At 49.3% G+C, this 19,928-nt stretch overlaps 1 protein-coding gene across 14 annotated transcripts; it reads left to right on the top strand.

The window, feature by feature from the left end:
- The first annotated feature begins 546 nt into the window (after nt 1-546).
- On the top strand, nt 547-17,806 carry Zmym3 (zinc finger MYM-type containing 3). 14 transcript variants are annotated; one of them, XM_075956690.1, is made up of 25 exons: nt 547-630; nt 2,645-3,333; nt 4,222-4,265; nt 4,563-4,635; nt 5,081-5,375; nt 5,604-5,781; nt 6,136-6,354; nt 6,647-6,797; nt 7,007-7,122; nt 7,289-7,375; nt 7,489-7,639; nt 7,876-8,048; nt 8,228-8,393; nt 8,930-9,027; nt 9,110-9,269; nt 9,488-9,600; nt 9,941-10,115; nt 10,289-10,435; nt 11,908-12,011; nt 12,316-12,484; nt 12,792-12,943; nt 13,497-13,611; nt 14,591-14,845; nt 16,135-16,249; nt 16,358-17,806. In XM_075956690.1, exons 2-25 carry the CDS (start codon nt 2,658-2,660, stop codon nt 16,548-16,550), a joined length of 4,125 nt encoding a protein of 1,374 aa, XP_075812805.1. In that variant the 5' UTR covers nt 547-630; nt 2,645-2,657; the 3' UTR covers nt 16,551-17,806. The 14 variants fall into 14 exon arrangements, with proteins under 14 accessions (XP_075812805.1, XP_075812814.1, XP_075812816.1 ...); XM_075956699.1 differs by having other exon boundaries at nt 2,645-2,802; nt 4,569-4,635; XM_075956688.1 differs by lacking the exon at nt 547-630 and adding an exon at nt 1,215-1,270.
- Nucleotides 17,807-19,928: the final 2,122 nt, after the last annotated feature.

The following is a 19,928-nucleotide window of genomic DNA, read 5'->3' on the forward strand; positions in this document are numbered from 1 at the left end:
CAGACAAAAAGGAACTGGGTGGCCCAACAGAAAATACAAAGGCAGTCCAAAGAGAAATAAGCAGAAAGTGGGAGACAGGTGCACAGCCTACCGATTAAGATAAAGCTGGGTTTAGGCAACCTACACTGAAAAAGATTACATTTATCTCCGATAGAGGGGAGAGTAAAGACAATCTCAAGTCTGATAGGGGAAGCTAGGAAAAACAAGGTTTCTGTGAAAACGTGGGTAAAACTCCCAGAGACTAGGTTTGGGAAGGCTTTATGTGGGAAGGAGGAAAGGCCAGAGGCAGGCTAGAGGGGCAACGGGCAACACTGGACTCTTTTCTCGGCCGAGTTTCTAATATATTTAAGCTAGTCAGTGCTGTGCAGCCCTTAGGAACTATCGTGGGACTGGGGAAGAGGGGTTGTAAAGGGCCCTAGCATGAGGCCTGAGAACGAACACTGGCACTTACTCTTTCCTAAATCAGTAGACCTAAGGTAAGTGGTCCCTACCCCTACCCTTCTTCTCGCCCTAGCCGTAGCCACGCCCACCATCAAGTAGGATCCCTGGAGCCCGTGTTTGCCTGAGTGCTCGAGTGGCAGAGACGGGGAGACAGTGAGGAACAGGGACAGACAAGAACCGAAAAAGAGGGTAAAGGGAAGGAAGGACAGTGTGCGTCCGTGTGTGTGTGTGTGTGTGTGTGTGTGTGTGTGCGTGTGTGTGTGTGCGCGTCCGTGTGTGTGTGTGTGTGTGTGTGTGTGTGAGAGAGCGCGCACGCGTGAGCTCGCGAGCGTGTGGGGGGGCGCGCACGCGTGTGTGTGTGTGTGTGTGTGTGTGTGTGTGTGTGTGTGTTGGGGGGGTGGAAGCTTCTGGTTGAGGAAAACTATTCAAGAGATAATTCAAGCTCCTACAGTAAGATTCAGTGAAATGATCCCAGAACTTACCCAAAGGCCATGGAGGGAAAAAGGGGTGTAGCCTTGCAGAACCTGCTTTGGGGGTCATCAGGCAGTAACCGTTACTGCATAGGCGTTGTCAAGAAGCCAGAGCCATTTAACTGGCAAGGGTGGTTGGAAGCAAGCTTAAGACACCCCATAACTACGACTCTTAGACAGGTTGGAGGGGGGCTGAGGCTTGCAGACAAGGGGAGGAGGGGCACTTGAGGGTTGGGTCTTTGCCTCCCCCCCCCATTCTCTGCTGTCACTCACTACCCCAACAGTCGCCCGGGGGGCGGGCCCCGGAGAGGTGGGGATGGGGGAGGGTAATCTTGGCAGGCGTCTGCTGCATGGCGTAGGTAGGGACTGCTGAGGGGGGACGCGGGGGGGGGCGTTGAACACGAGTGGGAAGCGAAGAGGGACACGGAGAGGGGGAGGGGACCAGGGACCATTTGAATGAGAGGAGGGGATCACGGGTACAGTGGGCTCTGGAGGTAAGGCGGGCACGGGTGTGACGGGGCCAGACTCTTGAGCCAGGTAAGGAAAGCAGGTGCGTAGATCTGGGTTTTTCCTCCGTTTTTGTGTCTTTAATGTACTAGGCCCTTCGGTAGAAAGGGGGCGCCGCCTTCCCCGGGGGCGGGCTTCAAAGCTCCAGAGGCTATCTTTCCCTCAACTAACGGGGCCCCGGGCGGGGGCTCAGACTCCATCCCCAGTGACTATACTCCAGTCCGCAATTTCCAGGCGGCCACTGGGCTGGGAGTCTCGCGCCGGGGGCCGGCGCTGTCTCGCGAGCCCCCTCCTCCAGCCAGCCAATGGGATTGGTTGCTGGCACCGCCCGCCTGCCTGGTGCAGAACGCTCAGCGCTGCAAGCGGCGCTGCCATTTAAAGGGGCCGCGACCCCTGTCCCGGCTGCTAGGGAGGGAGGTGGAGAAGGAGTGCGGGGCCGTCGCTGTCTGCAGTTCTAGGCTTGTAGCCGTTACTCTAACCCTGCCTCAGGTAGGGGTCTGGACTGATTAAGCCGAACCGAACCTGCAGGCGGGATCTCGCAGTAGCCGGGAGGGGGGTCTAAGGAGAAATCGTAGCTCCAAAATGTCTTCCTGTAAATGCCTGAGGTGGGGGGTGGGCAACAGGAGAAGGGAAAGACTAGGGGAGCAGTAGGGAAGAGGGACGGGGCTGAGGAAGTGGTCCACCCTGAAAGGTAACCGAACGGGGGAATGGTTAGGAAGGGCAGTTTGTGGGGGCGGGGAAGGGCTGAGGGAGGACGGGGCTCTGCGGGGAGGGGCAGCGGGGCTGGACAGGATGGGTAGAGACTGGAAACCTGGGGGGCTCTTGGAGAGTAAGGGGGGACGGGGGGCTGAGATCGCTGGAGCGGGAAAGGCTTCTGGCTGCGGCGGCCAGAAGAGACTCTGAGGGGGCGTTCAGCCTGAGGTGGGGGGTGTGTGAGAGGTTGGGAGGAAGGAGCTACGAGTCTCGGTGGGGGGTGTCGGGCGGGTTAGAGACCAACTGCCTGGCGAGTGTGGGCACCCGGCCAGGGCGGGGAACGCCACTCCCCGCAGAGGGCGCTATATGGGGGGGGGAGTGGACATTGGGACTGAAGCCTGTGGAAATGCCCATCGGTTGTTGGGGGGGGGCGGCAGCTAATGAGAAATCCAAGTGCATGACGGGGTGTGTCTCAGCCTACATAAGAAATTCAGGCTAAGACCACCTCTATTGCTCCCTCTTCCGATCTGCAGCCCATACCCAGCCATGGATCCCAGTGATTTCCCCAGTCCATTTGACCCATTGACCCTGCCAGAGAAGCCCCTGGCTGGAGACCTTCCAGTAGACATGGAATTTGGAGAGGATCTGCTGGAATCTCAGACTGCTCCCACTCGAGGATGGGCCCCCCCAGGTCCGTCTCCATCCTCTGGAGCCCTGGACCTGCTTGATACCCCTTCTGGCCTGGAAAAAGACCCTGGAGTAGTCCTGGATGGAGCCACTGAGCTACTGGGGCTGGGGGGGCTGCTTTATAAAGCCCCCTCTCCCCCAGAGGTGGACCATGATCCTGAGGGGACCCTTGCATGGGATTCGGGGGAGCAGACCCTAGAGCCTGGACCAGGGTGCCAGACCCCTGAGGTGATGCCACCTGATCCAGGGGCTGGGGCTAGTCCCCCTTTACCTGAGGGGCTACTAGAACCTTTGGCTCCGGATTCTCCAATAATCCTGGAGTCTCCTCATATTGAAGAGGAGGAGATACCCCCCATAGCTACAAGGAGAAGGGGCTCCCCTGGGCAGGAGGAGGAGGAGGAGCATACCCAAGGGCAGCCACAGAACCTAAATGCAGCCCCTAGCCCTTCAGTGGGAGAGACTCTGGGGGATGGCTTCAACAGTTCTCAGAGCAAACCTGGGGTCTCTATCCCTGCTACACATCCTTCTTTGCCAGGTAGGTTGCCTAATCATTTGGAGGGGGCTGGGGAAAGGGTGGTGGTAAGGAGGGCTGGCTATGTGCTTTGAGAACTGAAGGAGGGGGGCAGGAGGGGGGAAAGATTAGAGTAGGGATCCGTGTGGGGAAGGAGTTGGGGTTTTGGAAGGAAGAGTGGGGTGTGGTGAAGATTATGGAAAATAGAGGTGGGAGGAGTGGGGGGGGCTGCGCAGGATGAATGGGGTAGTATGAGGGGCTGAATTTGATGGCATAGGTTCCCTTTATCACATCCCAGTGGGCTTTCAGTCCCAGGGTCCTTCCTTCAGAATTTGAAGAAATATAGCAGGCTTCTAGGCGCTAAAATTTTTCCAGCTGTTTGGTTCTAAAAGGGAGTAGAGTTTCTGGGTTTGGTGAATGGTAACTCCTCTCCGAAGTCCCTAAGAGCATACTGATTTCAGGGGGATGGTAGAGAGGTAGGATCTAGGGTGCATCTCTGGTAGGGGAGGGGCCATCTAGACCTGAGACTCTAGTTTCTCCCTTAATCTACCTAGTGATATCCCTCCTAGGCTGTGATAAGGGTCTGCAGATATATAATCTTAAATACCACCAAAGCCCAGAGGAATCTACCCATAACATTTGTTTTTGTTGGTACAATATAAATTCTTCACGACCAGTGGGACAGAAATGAGTGGGAGGGTAGGATAATGCATTTATTTAACGGAGAAGAGCCGCACACATACCTTCCCCGCTTCCACCCTAGTACAGAGTCTGAGGTAACCCTGGAAGGGTTAGAAGCCAGACACTTGAGTTTTCCCTTTCAGTTTTGAGTAAATTCTTCCCCAGGAGGGGAGGTGGGGTTTGGGCCTGGGCGGGCTCAAGATTTAGGTTACTTTCTTGCTTCCTTTGCAGGAGATGGTCTGACTGGGAAGGAGATTGAGAAGCCGCCTGAGAGGGTGAGGGGGAGGGAATCGGAAAGAGTCTGGGTCCCCCATAGCCCTGAGAAGGACAGACGCTTCATTTTCCTTCCTAGATGGTGGGGGGGGGGGGATGCTGTCAGATTCAGAGAAGGGAGGAGCTCTTGTGTCTACTGATTCTTAAGAATGAAGTCCAGCTCCCATTTCTCCTTTCTCTTCAGGGATGGGCCAAGGGTCCCAACCCTGACACCCCACCTTCCATCTCCTATTCCTTCCCCAACCTTGGGCTCCGGTTAGCGGTTAGCTTCAGCTTTCCTCCCTGCCCCTCTTTCCAAGGTGCAGAAGAGAAGCGAGCGCGTTAGAAGAGCAGAACCTCCAAAGCCTGAGGTTGTGGATTCCACTGAGAGCAGTAAGTAGGATTTGAGGAAGTGTGTCCTGGGAATTCCTGGTGTAGAGAAGAGCTGAAGGTGGGATTATGACAGGGCACAGATCTTCTGGCTCCTGTAGTTCCTCTCTGCAGAAAGAGAAGTGCCTGTCTCTGCTGTGGGTTGGCATGGGAACCAAGAGGTAGTGGGGGAAAATTGAAAACAAGAACAATAAGAATAGAAAGTTTTACGTTTCAACTATACTGTCCCTGTCCATAGACTTCTTTCTTGGAAGTCCCCTCCTGAATATTGTATAATAAACATGAGTAGCTTAAGATACCAATGTAAAGGGAGAGGAAGTATAACAGCCAGAACAAGAGGAGTCCCAGAGATCCCAGGATCAGTTTTGAACTTACTATTAGTCTGGTCATCTAATGGCTGGAGATCTGTTCTGGCGGTCTTTTCTCACTGCCCCGCCTACTCCCACAGTTCCAGTGTCAGATGAGGATTCTGATGCCATGGTAGATGACCCCAATGATGAGGACTTTGTGCCATTCCGGCCCCGGCGCTCTCCTCGCATGTCCCTGCGCTCAAGTATGGCACAAAGGGCTGGGCGCTCTTCAATGGGCACCAAGATGTCTTGTGCACATTGCCGGACACCACTGCAGAAGGGGCAGACGGCCTATCAGCGCAAGGGGCTGCCTCAGCTCTTCTGTTCTTCATCTTGTCTCACTACTTTCTCCAAGAAGCCTTTGGGCAGAAAGACCTGTACCTTCTGCAAGAAGTGCGTGGAGATCCTAGGGTGGGAGGGGGCAGGGACCAGGGGTGGGAGTTCTGGGTAAGAGAGATTTTGTTGGCAAAACCAAGCAGGATGGAGATGATAGGGTTAATTTAGGGAAGTGGTTAGAGTATTTGATTCTATGGTCCTCAATCCAAATCCTAGGGAGTACAGGGGTTACTGCTGGGATAAGAGGGTGGTCCTGGGAATGCTCAAACCTGTTCCCACCTCCAGGGAGATCTGGAACACCAAGGACTCAGTTGTGGTACAGACTGGTTCAGGAGGCTCCTTCCAGGAATTCTGCACATCTGTCTGTCTGTCTCTGTATGAGGCCCAGCAGCAGCGTCCAATCCCCCAGTCTGGGGATCCTGCCGATGCCACTCGCTGCAGCATATGCCAGAAGACTGGAGAGGTGAGGCTGCTCACCACAGGCCAATTGACAGAGCCTGCTGGCTCTGACCTGCCCCCCTGGTTCCAGAGCTGCAGGGGCCAAGCCCCAGGGGGGAAAGGGATTTGGGTGGAAAAGGTAGCCATTCTGAGGGAGCAAATTCAAGGATAGAGCTTCTCCAGGATGTATGCAGCTGACCTTCCTTACCTCCCAGGATCTCGCCATCAAGTCTACAGCCTGACGCACAGGTTGGGGGGTCCTAGGCCCACTGTCTGCTGTGAAGGTCTAGGGTGAGGTGGGAGTTCTGTCCTTGCATTGATTGGGGTGGGCGGTGGTGGCCTGGCCTCAGCTCAGGGTGTGTATATGTATGTGTGGCAGGTCCTACATGAGGTCAGCAACGGCAGCGTGGTGCATCGACTCTGCAGCGATTCTTGCTTCTCCAAATTCCGAGCCAACAAGGGACTGAAAACCAACTGTTGTGACCAGTGTGGGGCTTACATCTACGCCAGGCCTGGGAGCCTTGGCCCAGAGCTCCTCTTCCATGATGGTCAACAAAAGCGGTTTTGCAACACAACGTGCTTGGGGGCGTACAAGAAGGTGGGGCCGAGGGAGTAGTGCATTAGAGGGCTTTGGAAGGGGGTGTGGTTCTTGGGTGATAAATAAAGGTGCCTGAAGGGTCGAGGGCTGGGAAAAATAAAACAAATAAAGGGGGTTTCAATTGTATCTGTTATGTTTTATTTTTGAAGCTGGCTGGTGGACACACAGGTCTTTGTTATATCATCATCTATACTTTTTTTTGTATGCCTGAAAAATTTCATGTTTAAAAAATTTTAAAAATAAAAGTGAAGGGACAAATCCAGCCTCAGCCTCTCCTTCCCCATCCTCACAGAAAAACACACGTGTGTACCCCTGTGTCTGGTGCAAGACCCTGTGTAAGAACTTTGAGATGCTATCACATGTGGATCGTAATGGCAAGACCAGCTTGTTCTGTTCCCTGTGCTGTACCACTTCTTACAAAGTGAAGCAGGCAGGGCTCACTGGTAGGTGCAAAGCCCTCTTCTCTGAGATCCCTGCTGGCCTTCCTTCTACTTCCCACATTCCCCTCTTCTAGAGTAATTTCTGCTGCCCAACCTCAGCCCCAACCACATCTTCCCGTGGATTTTCTATTCCACTTCTGCCCTGCCTTACACCTTCTATGTGCTCTCTCTTCCTCTTTCTCTTTCTTTCTCTCTTTCTTTCTATGCCCCAGGCCCTCCCCGACCCTGCAGCTTCTGCCGCCGCAGCCTCTCTGACCCTTGTTACTACAACAAAGTTGATCGCACAGTCTACCAGTTCTGCAGCCCCAGCTGCTGGACCAAGTTCCAGGTACTCTAGACCCTAGACCAGGGGATACAGGGTGTGGCCATACGGAAAGGGTAGGAGAACTGGGGTAGGTAGGTCTGGGTAGGGCAAAGAGAAAGCCTGACCTCCCATCCCCTCCAGCACTGCACACATCTTGCCCCTACCCCTTATTTGTCTTCCTTCCCTCTAGCGTACTAGCCCTGAGGGGGGCATTCACCTGAGCTGTCACTACTGCCATAGCCTCTTCAGTGGCAAGCCTGAGGTCTTGGAGTGGCAGGTAAGATCCCCCCACCCACCTCTTGCCACGCGTTTGAAGAAGTCTTTTCGAGCTGTGCCTTTCAGGTGCAGATGTCTTAGCTGTGTCCTTCCTGTCCTGTGTTTCCATCTCAGGACCAGGTCTTCCAGTTCTGCTGCCGTGATTGCTGTGAGGACTTCAAGCGGCTTCGGGGTGTGGTATCCCAGTGTGAGCACTGCCGGCAGGAGAAACTCCTGCATGAGAAACTTCGGTTCAGTGGGGTGGAGAAAAGCTTCTGCAGTGAAGGTAAGGAAGTGAGGTAGGGACTGAGGCCCTGTCTCTTGTGACCAGGGAGGATGGCAGAGAAAGAAGCAAGGCTTAGAAAGCAGTGTGTAAGGTAGGGCCTTGTCAGAACGCTCCACTTCACTTACGCTAAGGCTTTAGGCGGACGAGGTTTCAGATGCAGTACTTTGAAAAGACTGGGTCTTATACCTGTGAATAACTCTGTCTCCAGGCTCTCTTTCCTGTTCTCCCCTTTCTAGGCTGTGTGCTACTGTACAAACAGGACTTCACTAAGAAACTGGGCTTATGCTGTATCACTTGTACTTACTGCTCCCAAACCTGCCAGCGTGGAGTTGCTGAGCAACTGGATGGCAGCACCTGGGACTTTTGCAGCGAGGACTGTAAGACCAAGTACCTGTTATGGTACTGCAAGGTAAGGAGAGTCAGCATGTCAGAAAGAAGGCGACAGGGGCATGAACTGTTGTAATGGTACCAGCACCAGATCTCCAGTCTCTAGGGTGCTCTCAAAAGAGACAAACATGGTTTATCATAGAAGAGAGGGCCCGGCATATTTCTAAGAGGCAGGTCTGACCATTCTGTCAATGCCCTCAGGCTGCCCGGTGCCATGCCTGTAAGCGCCAGGGGAAGCTGCTGGAAACCATCCACTGGCGTGGGCAAATCCGTCATTTCTGCAACCAACAGTGTCTGCTGCGCTTCTACAGCCAGCAGAACCAACCCAACTTGGATACCCAGAGTGGGCCAGAAAGCCTCCTGAACAGTGAGTCTGGGACAGTGGGATTTTTTTAGAACTGGCCTAGGATTTTTCAATGTCAGGTCAAGCCCCTTCTTCCTCTTCCTTGCATTTGCCTGTTCCCTGGCCAGAGTACCACTACCATGCTCTTTTATCTTTTGGACTCTTTGGGTATTCTTCTTTAAATTCTGCAGTGAGTGCTGGTTCTCTGCAAGGATGTGTAGTTGAAGGTGTACTCAGGTAGGGTAGGACTTGTGGTGGTTATGGTTAGTTTTCAGAGAAAGGGAAGTATCAGCAGAAGCTTTACCTTCAGTGACACTGAAAACTGGTACCATTTCTAGAACATTAGCCTGGTGCTTCAGTCACTAGGAATGTTTCATTCTTCTTGGTAGCTAGAAGCAAAGAATCTTCTTGGCTACTGTTTCTGAAGCCCAGAGAAGACTAGACTTGGGTAGGAAGGAAGAAAAATCCTAGACTTTCTATTTCTAGAGAGTGCTCTTTCATAAAGCTCTCCTAGAAAAATGGTGCGGAAAATAAGAGCATTTCCTTGTTTGATTCTACAGGTCAGTGTTCAGAGTCAAAGCCCCAGACACCCTCTCAAACCAAAGTGGAAAACAACAACACAGTGAGGATCCCAGAGGAGAATGGGAATTTGGGCAAGGTCAGAACAAAAATCAAGAGGGAGGACTGTTTCAGAGGAGGGTACTATAAGTGGCAGAACTTACATTCCTTTGATGCTACAGATTCCTGTGAAGACTCGATCAGTTCCAAGTGTGCCCACTCCTTCACTCCCACCACCCCCAGCAACACCCCGTAAAAACAAAGCTGCCATGTGTAAGCCGCTGATGCAGAACCGGGGAGTCTCCTGTAAGATGGAAATGAAGTCCAAAGGAAGTCAAACAGGTGAGTGCCATGATACCTCCATTCCATGGACAGTGTTCCTAAGTTGTCAGCTTCCAGCTTCATGTCCAGGAACCTTGGTAGCGCTCTCTTTGTTTAAGGCAGTTTTGTGACATTGAACACATGTTTAGAGTTTTGGGGGATGACAGATGAGTATCAGGTCCTAGATCAGATATCACTAATCTAGAAGGGGGTGCTGAAAAGAGTTTTCTTGTCTGCAGAAGAGTGGAAGCCACAGGTGATCGTGTTGCCCATCCCAGTGCCCATATTTGTGCCAGTGCCTATGCATCTATACTGCCAGAAAGTCCCGGTGCCTTTCTCAATGCCTATCCCGGTAAGTGGACTTGCCCTTCCTGACCAGTCCTCCTTTATCCTGACCAGTCGTTCTTTTTTTATTTATTTATTTATTTTATTACTTTTTGGTTTTTCGAGACAGGGTTTCTCTGTGGCTTTGGAGCCTGTCCTGGAACTTGCTCTGTAGACCAGGCTGGTCTCGAACTCACAGAGATCTGCCTGCCTCTGCCTCCCAAGTGCTGGGATTAAAGGCGTGCACCACCATCGCCTGGCTCGTTCTTTATCTAGGATTCAGGCCCACTCTCTCTGGTTTTCTCATAAGTTGGTACCCTTATCCACTGGTGTGATTCTTGACATTTTATTGGGATTTGTGTCTCTAGGTTCCTGTGCCCATGTTCTTGCCCACTACCTTGGAGAGCACAGAGAAGATTGTGGAGACCATTGAGGAGCTGAAGGTGAAGATCCCTTCCAACCCCTTGGAGGCTGACATCCTGGCCATGGCGGAAATGATTGCAGAGGCTGAAGAGTTAGACAAGGCCTCTTCTGATCTTTGTGGTATGCAATAGATAGCAATGATGGCGGAAACAGTGCTACCAGTCTGCCTGGGTGGGAGGTGTGGTCTTGGTGCTAAGTGGGATGGGAAGGGATGGCTGTGACCAGCCCCAGAAACCTGTTGTGGGTGTTGGACAAGAGACTACAGTGACTGAGCTGACTTCTTTGCCTCTCAGATCTTGTGAGCAACCAGAGTGCAGAGGGACTTCTGGAAGACTGTGACTTGTTTGGCACAGCTCGAGATGATGTCCTGGCCATGGCTGTTAAGATGGCTAATGTCTTAGATGAGCCTGGGCAAGACTTGGAGGCAGATTTCCCCAAGAGTAAGTAGGATTTAAGGCATGCCCACTGTAGCATTGTGCTATTAGGAAAGGAGTGTTTCTTGTGATCCTGAGCATGACTCTAAAGAATGTTTATTAAGACAGGACAGGGGAGCTGGGCGGTGGTGGCGCACGCCTTTAATCCTAGCACTCGGAAGGCAGAGGCAGGCGGATCTCTGTGAGTTCGAGACCAGCCTGGTCTACAAGAGCTAGTTCCAGGACAGGCTCCAAAACCACAGAGAAACCCTGTCTTGAAAAACCAAAAAAAAAAAAAAAAAAGACAGGGCTTAGATGGTGGTGGCACACGGCTTTAATCCCAGTACTCAAGAGGCAGAGGCAGGAAGATCTCTGAGTTTGAGGCCAGCCTGGTCTACAGAGAATTCCAGGACAGCCAGGACTACATAGAGAAACCCTGTCTTAAAAAAATCAACCAACCGACCAAACAAACAAACAAAAAACAAAAATAGACAGGACAGGGTACTGTTTGGTTTTTGTTTTTGTTTTTTGAGATAGAGTCTCAACTAACCCAGCTCAGACTGTCCTTGAATTCACTCTGTAGCTAAGGATGAGCTTAAATTTCTGAACCTTCTGCCTGGATTATAGGTGTGTACCACCACTCCTAGCTTATATGGTACTGGGGATTGAACCCAGGGCTTCATGTATACTGGGTATATGTCTACTAGACTACATCCCCTGCCCTTTGTTTTTTATTTTTAGTTGTATGTAAGTGTGTGTGTGTGGGGGTATGTATGAATGTTCATGTGTATACAAGTCCATGTTCAGGCCAGAGGAAACCTTGGGTATCATTCATTAAGCACTGCTCACCTCCTTTTTGAGATGAGGTCTCTTTCACTGCCCTGGCACTTGCCAAGTAGGCTACGCTGGCTGATCAGCAAGCCTCGGGGATCCACTTGTTCTTGCCGCTCCAGTGCTGGGATTATAAGTACATACTGCCACTCCTGGCTTCTCATGTGTGTGTTAGGGAATCAAACTCAGGTCCTCATGCTGGCATGGCAAGCACTTTATCAACTGAGCCATCTCCCCTGTCCCCATTGTCACCATTTTATGTGTACAGTTCGGTCATGTTAAGTATATTCATGTTGCTTTGAATTTGTGAATATTTGTGTTCAATGTGGTTGATTGTGGGAATTCAATCCAAGGTCCTGTGTATGTTAGGCAAGCTCAACTACTGAGCTACCCCCCAGCCCTATTTTTTGCTTTTTATTTTGAGAGAGGGTCTTTTGAGTTGCCCAGGTTGGCTTTGAATGCATTCTGTAGCCTAGAAGGTCTTTTGCCACATGCATAGCCTGTGTCTGGTGTTTGTGTACCTCTGACTGCCTTTCATATATTGCATTCAATGAAGCTGACGAAGTGCTTCTTCCTGAGTTGAATGAGCAAGTAACAAGGATGGGATGAGAGGACTTTAGAGTTGAGGCCTAAAGAAATTGATTTCTTCTTTCTTTCCCTTCTATTAGATCCTTTGGACATTAACCCAAGTGTAGACTTCCTCTTTGATTGTGGCCTTGTAGGGCCTGAGGATGTATCTACTGAACAGGACCTTCCTCGAGCCATGAGGAAGGTGAGGACTGAGGTTACTGTATCCACAAAAAGAAAATGGGCATCTGAAGGAGTGGGGCTGCTCTCATAGACACACAAGAAAGCTTCCCTGGTCTTCTTTCTCCAACACTAGAAGTACTGAGATCTGCTCAAACTTTGCTTTTCCCCTTGTTCACAAGATTATTAAAACTATTCTTGGGCTTTCTGCCATGGTAGCTTTCTGTGTTCTTACATCAGTGCTCCCATCCCCAATGGTGAACATTGTCCTGCATGGTGCCCTCGTGTTGTTGCCTTTGTTACCATCCTCCTATTGTCTTCCTTTCTAGGGTCAAAAGAGGCTGATGCTTTCTGAAAGCTGTTCCCGGGACTCTTTGAGCAGCCAGCCTAGTTGTACTGGTCTCAACTATTCATATGGTGTTAATGCTTGGAAGTGCTGGGTCCAGTCAAAATATGCCAATGGAGAAACCAGCAAGGGTGATGAGCTACGCTTTGGTCGTAAGTACTAGGGAGGAAAAAAGGCACAGAGAGGGAAAGAGAAAGGGGCTATATTAACCTACTAACAGCTGAAGATGTCTAGGAGTGGTAAGGGTGTGATCACTTATGGGTTCCCCATCCAGTAAAGACAGTGAACAGTTATAGATTAAAGGGAGAGCCTGTCTAGGTTCAAGGCTGAGGACTTCTTTCATAATTGATGGGTTTTTTCAGGAGCTAGTTGTGACGAAAGGGTTAATGGTGGAGCTATGTAAAATTCTCCACATGGAGTTTTCTTAATCCTATTTACCTCTACTACATATCACTTCAGCCAAACCCATGCGTATCAAAGAGGATATTCTCGCCTGTTCGGCTGCTGAGCTCAACTACGGTCTGGCCCAGTTTGTGAGAGAAATTACTCGACCCAATGGTGAACGATATGAACCTGACAGTATCTACTATCTGTGTCTTGGCATCCAGCAGGTACCTCTTGCACACCATCTTGTTTTCTATCACTTTCAACATAGCATACACAATTCTACTGAACTGCTTCTAGCCCATTCCTTTTTGTCACTTGTCTCTTCCCCAGAATAGGCAGCTTGTCTAAATTTCCTGTGACAAATATATGTCAATGGCCTCCTAAAATCAGTGCTCCCTTCCAGGATTGTTGGTCAAGCACCAGTCTCCATTGCTCTCTGGATCCTCTAGATCACCCTTGAGTCTTGAGGAAGGATGTGAGGGCTGAGTTCCTTGAGTAGTTGGGTAATGTTTAGTTCTCACTTGGTGAAGTTAGAAGCTAGGACCTGCTAAGGGTATCTGAGCTTGTGAGGGCCGTCTGTCTCCAAGCTCCACCTCTTTCAGCAAAGCCTCAGTCCACCAGCAGTCATACCTGAGGGAAAGTGCGCTCGGTTATCTACTCAAGCGGTTGTCTCCCATTCTCTTTAATTACCGCGGACCATGACTGCAGCTTTCATCATCATTCTCTTTCCTGTAGATCCTAGTCTGGCTTTATGTATTTCTGTTTTTCTTTCTCTAGTATTTGCTGGAAAATAACCGAATGGTGAACATTTTCACGGACCTTTACTACTTGACTTTCGTTCAAGAACTCAACAAGTCTCTGAGTACCTGGCAGCCCACACTCCTTCCCAACAGTAAGGGACAGGAACTTAGCAAGCCCTTCTTCCTCTCTTCCCTTCTTCCAACACACCACTATAAGAGTCCTGTACTGTCTGGCCTGTCTCTAAGGGTTCAAGGGTAGGAGTATATACCTGGTTGCCTCAGGGTTTCAAGCTAATGGAGCCAGAGTCCCTGTCCTTGAACATGAGGAGGAGAGCCACTTGGGGTGATGCATGCCTATAATCCCAGCATCAGGGAGGCTGAGGCAAAATTGTAAGTTCTGGACCACCCTGGACTATAGAGTGAGACACTTTTAAAAAAAAGAACATGAGTTAAGCATGGTGGTATATGCGTTTAATCCCAGTGTTAAGAGAGTTCAAGGTCTTAATAGTGAGTTCTGGACCAGCCAGCCCTACATAGTGAAACCCTGGTTTTGGTTTTTTGGTTTTTTGGTTTTTTTTTAATTTAAATGGAAACACTAAAATAGGAACATGAGGAATAGGGCAAGACTTAGTCTGATCTAGGGGCAATGATATGGGCCTATAGTTCAGGCTTCTTGGGAGACTGAGACAAGATCTCAAGTTTAAGGCTAGTCTGAGTTACAGAGGGGAACCCTTTTCTTAAAAAGGAAAAAGAAAAAAGACTCAGGTCTGTAGACTTATCTCTGGTACCAGAAAAAAGACAGTCCAGGTTTGGGTGGTTAGTTAAGATAAAAAACCAAGATGTGGGAATCCTAAGCATTAGGTCTACCTGCATATAACTTGGAGATGGTCAGAGAAGTGTTACATGCAGATGAATAGTATATAAAAAATACCCAATTCCAGGATAGGCTAGGCTACACAGAGAAACTCTGTTTTAACACCACCACCTACCCCAAATTGCCCAGCTCTACTGTGTAGTTCAGGTGTCAGGGTTTATATGCAGTAAGAAGCCTACAGTGAATGTATGTATGTGTAGGAACTCAGGTGGGTTTGGGAAGCCGATCCCCTTTGTTTTTCTCTTTGTCCATCACAGATACTGTATTCTCCCGTGTGGAGGAAGAACACCTCTGGGAGTGCAAGCAGCTGGGGGTCTATTCTCCCTTTGTCCTTCTCAACACCCTCATGTTCTTCAACACTAAGTTTTTTGGACTGCAGACAGCTGAGGAACACATGCAGCTCTCTTTCACTAATGTGGTACGGCAGTCTCGCAAGTGTACCACTCCTCGGGGCACCACAAAGGTGGTGAGCATCCGCTACTATGCCCCAGTCCGACAGAGGAAAGGGCGAGGTATGAGGCTCTCCCCTCCTTTGCTTCTGCCCTTTATGTTCTTTTCCTGGCATTCCCACCATACCCGCCAGGTTGGTCCTCTGCTTTGCCCCCAGCTTCCCTCTGTGTTTGCAGAAAAGATGAAAACAGTCCTGATAGACAGCGGCTGGCTGTTTCATAATAGGAGGGCAGTTAAAACCTGTTTCTCACCTTCATCATTTCTAGGCAGTTTATTTGCTTGCTGTATTTTGAAAGAATGAGAGTGGACAGATAGTAAGCTGTTACGTATGTCTGACTATCAGGGAGAGTTGAAAGTGAATAACAAATTTTGAATGAATCAAAAACTGCGTACTGAAGACTGGAGAGATGGCTCAGTTGATAAAACACCCATGCAAGCCACGTAATATGAGGTCCTGAGTTTGCATCCCTAGCACCCATGTAAACCTAGGCATGGTGGCCTATGTCTATAACCTAGAGCTGGAGCAAGCAGGGGTAGAGACAGGTAGTTTCCCCAGAGTTCATTGTTCAGCTAGTCCTGCTAGTCGGTGAGCTCCAGGCTCAGTAACAGACTCTGTCTCAACATAATATAGACAGGAGAGAGGAAGGTACCCGGTGTCAACCTCTGGCCTCCACATACGCACATATGCACCTGCTCTCTCATGCCCATGCCCAACAAAAGTATGCACTCACACATACACACAAGTACAACAGTAAAATCAAGACTGTACAGAGGGAGGAAAAGAAACTATTGGTTTCCATTCTCTGTGGCCCTGGAATTCTGTCTTGTCTGTGTGTGATTCTTCAGGTCCCTTCTTTGTGCCTCTACATAAATGAATGGCCAAAGGTTGTGGCCGTCATTTTTAATCTGACCTAGAAGGAAGCCTAACCTTCCAACAAACTGTTTACCAGTTGTTTTGTATGACTTGTGAGATCACCTCTTTAAGAAGTCAACTCGGAAAAAAAAAAGTCAACTCGGGAAGGATTATATACACTCTGTCAGAGTAGTACACATATAGGATGTTTGGTTAGTGTGGAGACTAACAAACCTTCTGCTTTCCTTCCTTCCCTCCCTCCCTCCTTTCTTTCTCTTTTTTGTGGTAATAGAAATAGAACCCAGAGCCTTGTATGTGCTAGGTGAGCACTTTTCTACCTGGCTACACTCCTAGCCTTCCTTTATTCACCATTTTATTTCTTTATGAAGCTGTATTTTTTGATCCTGTGGCTTTATCTCTGTGCCCTTGATTGTGCTCTGGGAGGTGGCTCATTGGGCCTGTGTTCTAATGCGTCTGGGTCATTTCCCTCCACTATAGACACAGGTCCTGGGAAACGGAAGAGGGAAGATGAAACTATCTTAGAGCAACGTGAGAATCGCATGAATCCTCTCCGCTGCCCTGTCAAGTTCTATGAGTTCTATCTCTCAAAATGGTGAGTTAGTGAGTTCCTAGGAATGGTTTCCCATGTGGATCTAAGAGGCCTGCTCTGCCTTGGTATACTACTAATGTCTGTCTTCCACCCTCATCCCCACTATTGTAGTCCTGAAAGCCTCAGGACTCGAAATGATGTGTTCTACCTGCAACCTGAGCGCTCCTGCATTGCAGAGTCACCTCTCTGGTATTCTGTGATTCCCATGGACCGAAGCATGTTGGAGAGCATGCTTAATCGCATTCTGGCTGTGCGTGAGATTTATGAGGAACTTGGTCGTCCTGGGGAAGAAGACCTAGACTAAACCCATGTGGTACCTTGTATCCATCTTTCACATCAGTGTCAGTCCTGTGGGGCAAGTGGCCCAGGAACCATGTTATCCATTCTGAAGGCCCCTGGCTGCCTCTTTCTATTTTCTCATTCCCTGCCTTTCCCAGGAATCCCTGGCTTTAACCTTCCATACCACTTGTAACCCTGGGGCCCCAATCTTCTGTACTCATGGGCTAGTCCCCCTGTGATGGACATGAACCAGGTAGCCCATTTTCTTTATGCTTCACAGTGAACCCTTTCTGCTGGGGCCTGACTCTGATGGAGTGATAATAGCTCTGGTGATCCTGTTGGCTTTGGGTTTCCTGACCTATGTCTATGTAGGTGAAGCCCTGTGTTCCTAGGTCTGACCTAGGGAAGAATCCAGCTGCCTTCTCTGCCCTGTGTCCTCTCTCTCTCTTTCCTCTTCCCCAGTACCATGTGAAAGGGTCTTGTCTGAGAGATAAGAAATAAATGAGGGGACCATTTCCCTAAAGCACAGAGCTCAGACACTTTTATCCCTCCTGAAATCAAGTGATTGTTAGCACCCTTCCCCACCATGTCCCTTACCTGCCCTTTGAGCACCGCTGGTGTTGTAGTTTCTCAAGGGTTTCAAATGCTTTCTTTTCCTTGAAGGCAGAGAATGACTCAGTATGGGGAGCAGACTCCTATTGTGCATATTCCTGTCCCCTTGGTTTATGTGTTTGTCTCTCCTGCTATCTTAGGGCGGCATGAGCCATGGTGTCAACATGCTTACCCCTAACTGCCTCCCTTTAGTTTCACGAACAGAGCGCTCAAAGCAAAAATGACCTTCTGACTCGGATTGGGGCTGGGTTCCCCAATGTTGTTGTTCTCCCCCTATCATCGAAGCCAGGCCCACTGTATGGGGGCCTAGGCCATACAGGATGGGGTTTGTGGTCAAAAGAGAGGTGAAGAACTGTGGGTAAGGGTCCTGCTCCTACTACCTACATCTTCTCTTTTCCCCATCTTACATTTGTGGACCCAGAAAATGTAGTGTTTCGTAGAGGGAGTGCCCAGTTCTTTCCCTGTTGGCTTTGCTGCTCCCCAGCCTTCTTTTTGTGTTTTTATAACTGTCACCAGTTTAGCCACTGTTTAAATTGTATATATTGTACTGAGGTGCCTGGCCTGTTCCTTCAGTGAGCCATGCCCACCCTTGTGTTGTAGTGAGAAACTATTGTCACAACTAACCTTCTGTCTCTGGAATTGTTTGTTTCAAATAAAGAGTTAAAATTGTCCTTTGCTTTCTCTGGGGGAGGGAGAGCTGGCTTTGAAGGAGTGGGAGATAAAGAGGAAAAACACTGGCTGAGGATCCTTGAGAATTATTCTTACCTCATCCAACAAATATCAGAAATTTGGTCCTTTTGTCATACATTTTCAGAAACATCAGGAAAAAAAATCTATTTTTCAACAGTCATTTATTGAGCTGGGGTGGCTCATGTCTGTAATCCCAGAAGTTGGGAGGCATAGGCAGGAAGATTAGGAATTCACAGTCATCCTTTTTTTTTTTGGTTTTTCGAGACAGGGTTTCTCTGTGGTTTTGGAGCCTGTCCTGGAACTAGCTCTTGTAGACCAGGCTGGTCTCGAACTCACAGAGATCCACCTGCCTCTGCCTCCCAAGTGCTGGGATTAAAGGCGTGCGCCACCACCGCCCGGCTACAGTCATCCTTGACTACACGGTGAGTTCAAGGCCAACCTGGGCTTTATGAAACCCTGTCTCAAAAAGGGGATAGGGGATGCAGATGTAGTTCAGCTGATAGAGAATTTGCTAAGCATTCACGAAGTCCTAGGTCCAATCCTTAACAACTTGTGGAACTGAGCCTGTGAATCCAGCATTCTTTCAAGGTCATCATTAGCCACTAGCAAGTTGAGATCTGCCTGGGCTACCGGAGACTCTGTCAACAACAACAAAAACCAAGCAAAAAAACCAAGATATCCATCTGTTAAAGATCCCTTAGGTTTTAGGATTTAGATTACATCTAAACTGGGTAGTGGTGGCGCACACCTTTAATCCAAGCCCTTGGGAGGCTGAGGCAGGCAGATCTCTGAGTTCAAGGCCAGCCTGGTCTACAGAGTGGTCCAGGACAGCCAGGACTGCAATTATTTATTTATTTTCGTTTTTTTTTGAGACAGGATTTCTCTGTGTAGCTTTGGTGCCTGTCCTGGAACTAGCTCTTGTAGACCAGGCTGGCCTCGAACTCAGAGATCCGCCTGCCTCTGCCTCCTGAGTTGCTGGAATTAAAGGCATGCGCCACCACTGCCTGGCTAAACAAAGGGTCTTACTATTCATCCCTGGCTAGCCTGAAACTCACAGAGAGTCACTTGCCTCTGCCTTCCAAGTGCTGGGATTCCAGGGATGTACCTCTGTGCCTGGTTTCAAAATAAAGTTTAGACATTAAAATTAATTCAGAATTTTGCAGGATCCAGTGAACGAGTGGTAGTGAGAGTTGTTTTCTAGTCTTAATGGTTGGGAGAGATACCCTTAACTAAAGCCTGTGTGGGAAGGCTGAGAACCATTCCAAATTCCAGGCAGACCTGGATTACAGAAAAAGATCCTGTCTCATTAAAAACAAAACAAGGGCTGGAGAGATGGCTCAGCGGTTAAGAGCACTGCCTGCTCTTCCAGAAGTCATAAGTTCAATTCCCAGCAACCACTCACAACCATCTGTAATGAGGTCTGGTGTCCTCTTCTGGCCTACAAGCATACATACAGACAGAACACTGTATACATAATAAATAAATCTTTCAAAACAAAACCAAGACAGTAGAATGGAAGCAATGGTTCAACATTTAAAAGCAGTCACTGGCTGATCTTCCAGAAGACCTCGGTTTGAGTCCCAGCATTCCCATTGCAGCTCACAACCATCTATAACTCCAATCTCGGGATATGTGACACCCTTCTGGGGTCTGTGGGCACCAAGTGTGCATGTGGTACACAGACATACACGAGGGCAAAACACTCATACACAAAGAGTAAAATAATTTTTTAAATTGGGCAGTGGTGCGCACACCTTTAATCCCAGTACAGGAGGCAGAGGCAAGAGGATCTCTGAGTTCGAGGTCAGCCTGGTCTACAAAGAGAGTTCCAGGACAGCCAGGACTACACAGAGAAAGAAACCTTGTCTCAAAAACAAACAAACAAACAAAAATTTAAAGAGTGAATACTGGTCTATCAGAGGATCCAAGTTCAGACCCCAGCACCCACACAGGTGGTTCAAAATGCCTGTAACTCCAGCTCCAAGGGATCATACACAACCACCTCTGACTTCTGTGGGCACACACACACATGCACACAAATAATCTTTTCTAAGATTATTTTTATTTTAGGTGTATGAGTGTTTGCTTGCATGTATATATG

The sequence above is a fragment of the Microtus pennsylvanicus genome, chromosome X (assembly GCF_037038515.1).
Source record: "Microtus pennsylvanicus isolate mMicPen1 chromosome X, mMicPen1.hap1, whole genome shotgun sequence".
NCBI lineage: Eukaryota > Metazoa > Chordata > Mammalia > Rodentia > Cricetidae > Microtus > Microtus pennsylvanicus.